The sequence below is a fragment of the Austrofundulus limnaeus genome, unplaced genomic scaffold, assembly GCF_001266775.1.
Source record: "Austrofundulus limnaeus strain Quisiro unplaced genomic scaffold, Austrofundulus_limnaeus-1.0 Scaffold110, whole genome shotgun sequence".
In the NCBI taxonomy this organism is placed as follows: domain Eukaryota; kingdom Metazoa; phylum Chordata; class Actinopteri; order Cyprinodontiformes; family Rivulidae; genus Austrofundulus; species Austrofundulus limnaeus.
The window spans coordinates 231,843-236,502 of record NW_013952512.1 but is presented as its reverse complement, the minus strand read 5'-3'; the positions used below and the strand labels follow the sequence as shown (position 1 = coordinate 236,502).

The window sequence follows — 4,660 nt, the reverse complement described above, 5'->3', positions numbered from 1 at the left end:
GGGAGAGGGGAAGGAACAGGAGGAGGAGGAGGAGGGAGGCGGAATCCGGAGTCACTGCGTTTCATTCAAAGAAAGCAGAAGGCTTCGGCAATTTGGTATGCGTCCTCTTCCCCCCTCCGACTCTCGGAGAGGAAGTTTAACCTCTTCCCGCCTGGATCCCTGTGTGCAGCGCAGCCTGATGGTTTCTCTTCAGGTTAAAGGTGTCTCCAACAAAAACAGTCTCTTGGGGGAAGTCTTCAGAACTTCCTGCAGTTCTGACCACAAACTGCAACGAATTCCACTGAAAACCCCAGACAGGACACTGTTTTCTGACCTCAACAGTTTTCCTGAACTTAAGGGGTTTTCATTTGTTCACCTGAGATTTACAGTTGTCCCTTATTTGTATTTTGATTAGTTAAAAATGCTTTTAAATTGTAAATCCACCTTTTTTTTTGTCTGTAGATGTAAAACGGTAATACTGACAGAATACTACTTCATAAATGTTTCAGAAGTGCGGGATTCACACTGAGAATATTTTATTATACTAAATACAAAATAAGCCACGATTAGAATTCATTAGTGCTGTGAAGATTAACTTAGAAATGTTAATAATCTACTTAGTTTGACATTTGTTTAATTCCCACTTTATTTTCACATTTGTTCCTTTTCAAACTTCAGTGTTTTTTTTTTAATAGTACACTTTAGTTTTAGTTCAATAAATATCTGATGCATAAAAAACAAATTTACGATGCAAAAGTCTTTTTATCATTATTTTAACCCAAGTACAGATTAAAACTGCACATGATGTTGAAACTGTTAGGCAATCAGAAATGCCTTAAAAATAAAAACCAGAAGACTTCATGGTTTCAGTCCAAAGCTTCAGGCTCCCTGCTTCATTGGACATTCTTTAACTAACAGCGCCCTCCAGCGGCAGGCTTCCGAACTGATCCAGTAACATCAAGGTGTCTGCCAAAGTACAACTTACTTATTTATTTATTTATTTATTTATTTATTTATTTATTGGTGAGTTAGAAAAACAGCAGGGAGATTAATAATTTGTAGAAAGGTGATTATTCAATAAATGCTGGAACTTTAATTGTTTTGCAAATAAAGTGTTTTATCATATAAAACACATTGTTAGCGCAATGGGGCTGAAAGCCAAAATAATGCTCAAAAACATATTTGAACAATGCTAAAAAAAATAAGCAAAATACCTGATAATGTGCAGAAGGAAGCTTCAATTTCAAATCTGTGTCCCCCCCCCCCCCACCCCCCACCCCTCATTCCTTCATGTGTGCATTACAGTTCTGCTCCATCCTCACTTGGTTCCTGATTTCCCTAAAAGCTTTTACGGCTCCGGATCTGTAAAGTGGTTCCTCAGCTCAATACCACAAATTGAATCGTTACATTTCCTTTAGTCAGTAGCAGAGAGCTGTAAGCAATTATCAGCAAAGCTCACTTTTTAGACCCATCAACACAGGAGGGGATGTGGGAGTGCTGATTGTCAAAAAACAAGGGAAAAAAAGCAGTTTTTATTTTTGATACACTGCTGCAAAGAATCAAGAGTAGAAATGAAACTTCAATTTATTATTATTATTATTATTATTATTATTATTATAACAATAATAATAACAACAACAACAACAACAACATTATCAGTAATAAATTCATATAAACAAAGATGGGGATAAAATATAAAAAATAAACATGTTTTGTCTTAACAGGGTTCAAAATTGACACTATTGCAAAAGCAAGATACTGATATCTGCTCTGAGCATCATTTATACGATTTCCTAAGTTCTTTTTTTTATGTACTATTATTACTTTTCACTGTCCACAAGTTATAATCCTCAAACAGAGCTTTCATTCATGCTATTCTCCTTTTAACTGTGATCGAAGCAACAGGAACAAGAGAAAATAACATCCTGTGATGGCAGAGGAAACAAAGACCTTTTAACACCACAACCAAAATGTTTTTACACAAACCTCCTTCCCAGAATCTAAAATGTACGAAAATGAATGAGAGAAAACGTCTCTCTGGCTGTAAAGTGATTTTTTTTCTCGCTTTTTCTTATTTCCTAAGTGAAAGTTATAAAATGTAGCACTTTTTTGTACTTACTGTGAAAGAGCTGGCTGCATTTGTGGGAATGCCTCAATGTGTGGTGGTTCTTGTGAAGAGTATTATACAGTGCTTTGCACCGCTGAGACTTCTGTGAGCCAGTGAGGCGATGGGCCCTGTGCGGATGGTCCTCAGGGACTACGAGCAGGGCTTGAACTGCGAACACCACCACCAGCAAACACAAAGTGTGCATAGTGATGTGCGTACAAAAAAACTACACTGGGACGGTTCATATAAAGAATTTAAAAAAAATCTGTCAGACTTCATTAACTGCAAAGTGAAAAATTAAACCAAATTCCAAATTTTTCCTAATTACTCTTTGAAAGAGGAGGAAAAAAGATCAATCCAAACATTTTCTTGTGAAATCCAAGAGTAGCAAACTGCACGCATTCCTACACTTTCCGTAAGTCCTTTGGCCAAATAAACAGCCCTGTGGACTGAACTATCTTTAAATCCAGTGGGAATGTTTCTCTTCTATGGTCCAATGGGATCCTAATGAGGGCAACTCTTTATACAACATGCATGAAGTTCACTCCCTTCTCTAGCCCACAATGCTGTCCACTCAATAGAAACAGTGTCTCTCATCTTCCCGGCCTATTTATACGTGATAAGTCTCTTTTTAATATTCAAAAGGGGAGTTTGTGGATGTTCTGTCCTTTCTTATGATGGTTCTGTGCATGTAGAAGGATTGTGGGGGTGTTCCTGTAGACTACACGCTGGGCGCCTTTTCAGATTTGCTGGCCTCTTCACAAAACCTCACCCTCGCTTTCAGCATAGAGGTAATGGGGTGACGGCCAGGCAACGAAGCCCGCATTCTTTTTTTTTTTCCCCTTCCCGGGCTAAGACAATTTCATGGCTTTCATTTCCAATCTCACCGAGCAGCATGGCATGAAACAAAACATTTCCACTTAAAAAAGATGCTGCCTACTCAGAGGAAAATACAATTATCTTTTCTAGTTTCCCCCCCCCCTCCCTCCTCCAGATTGTACTGTGGGGTAAACATTAACAAAAACTTCCTAAAGTTGCAGTTTGGGTCACCTTGGACTCAGGGAGGAAGTCACAGGTGCTGCTTGTTGAAATACCCTTCAGATTCTCTTTAACAGGATGTTTTCCCATTTGCCTCACATTCTCTGCAGCCTTTTTTCATTTATGCCCTGTCCTCCACTCCTTTGAATTATTCATTGTGTTACTTTTTAAAGACATCTTAAATTTACAGCTCTGTAAATTTGTTATTACAACTCAAAAGTGGTTCAAAAGATCAAATAACTCGGAGTAAAAGATGTGTTTGGATGATTTCTTGTTTTAGTTGCTGGTGTCATTTGAAAAGAATCATGAATACACTTAGAGATTGTTTTATTCTAAACTAAAACTCGATTGTCTGAAACTAATTATATACCAATAGATACAATTTTATTTTGTGAGCCCATTATTACGGATCATTCAGTCCCTGTACAAGCACTGTGAGATTTTTGTTCGCATCACCGGCTGTAAGTTGGACCCCTTCAGAGTGGGAGTTGACCACCACCAGGGAACAAGCGGTAGATTATGGATGGGTTGATACAATTCCCATCCTCTGCTTTTAGTTTGTTTGGGTGTTGTACAGAAATAAACGATTAAACTCTTTAAAACATTGAACAAATATCCAAACTACATTAACAATTTTACAATAAAAACAATCTTTTTAATTTATGACTGAAATGTGTCGCCAGGATTTGTCATGTTAACTAATATGGCAAGGTATGAGGGCCAAAATTAAGAGTACTGCACAATCAGCGGTTGCTATATTGTTGTAGCAGGAGCAGGGGCGGTTATAGAGGCGAGGCCACAGGGGGCATTGGCCCCAGCTGAAATCTGATTACCCCCCTGAAGTGCCCCTGTCCTGTCACTCATCTGTTCTTTGCCAGAGAGCGATAAGGATGGATGCAGTTCCATGTTCAAGGTGCTAATGAGTCAAACAGTAAAGTCCAGCATGAATCAAGCTCAGAGACGTCTTCTTTTCTTAAGAAAGTTAGAACAATCCTGCAAAAAGTCTTTCAACTGACAAATGATGACTGGATTTTGTCACATGCTGTGTTTGAGAGTATTTAATTTATTTACAGTAAAAATTAATGTAAAATTGTTGAGGAGAATTTACCGTACAAACTTTTTTTAAACTACATTACTTTCCAAGTATTTGAACATGTGTGACTGTTTTAAATGTCTACACCATACCAAAACAAGGGATTTGTGAGCAAGGAACAAATTCTTGAACAAATACCTGGCCCCTCTTTGAATATTGTGGTCCCTTGATGGCTGCTGTTGAAAGTTTATTAATTTATTGAAGATAAAACTCTTCACCGGATCCTTTTGATTCTGGATGGATCGACAGGAGACAACCTTTGAGAAAATTAATACAGAATTTATTAATTACATGTAAAACCCACCGAACAGATTTGAAAATCTGGGAGAACACTAGACCGATACTTCCCTTTGATCGTCAAGCGCAGGGGTCCCCAAACTTTTTCCTGTAAGGGCCACGCAACTTCTCCCTTCTCTGGTGGGGGGCCGGAGTCAGTTTGTAAC

General features: G+C 38.3%; 1 protein-coding gene across 4 annotated transcripts in view; it reads right to left on the bottom strand.

Moving 5' to 3' along the window:
- Positions 1 to 2,306, bottom strand: part of robo1 (roundabout, axon guidance receptor, homolog 1 (Drosophila)) — a 138,832-nt gene extending 136,526 nt beyond the window's left edge. For all 4 annotated transcript variants that reach the window (XM_014014110.1, XM_014014113.1, XM_014014111.1 and 1 more), the window contains exon 1: positions 2,099 to 2,306. In XM_014014110.1, the coding sequence (XP_013869564.1) occupies positions 2,099 to 2,291 (193 nt within the window). In that variant the 5' untranslated portion in view covers positions 2,292 to 2,306. The remainder of the gene's footprint in view (positions 1 to 2,098) is intronic.
- Positions 2,307 to 4,660: the final 2,354 nt, after the last annotated feature.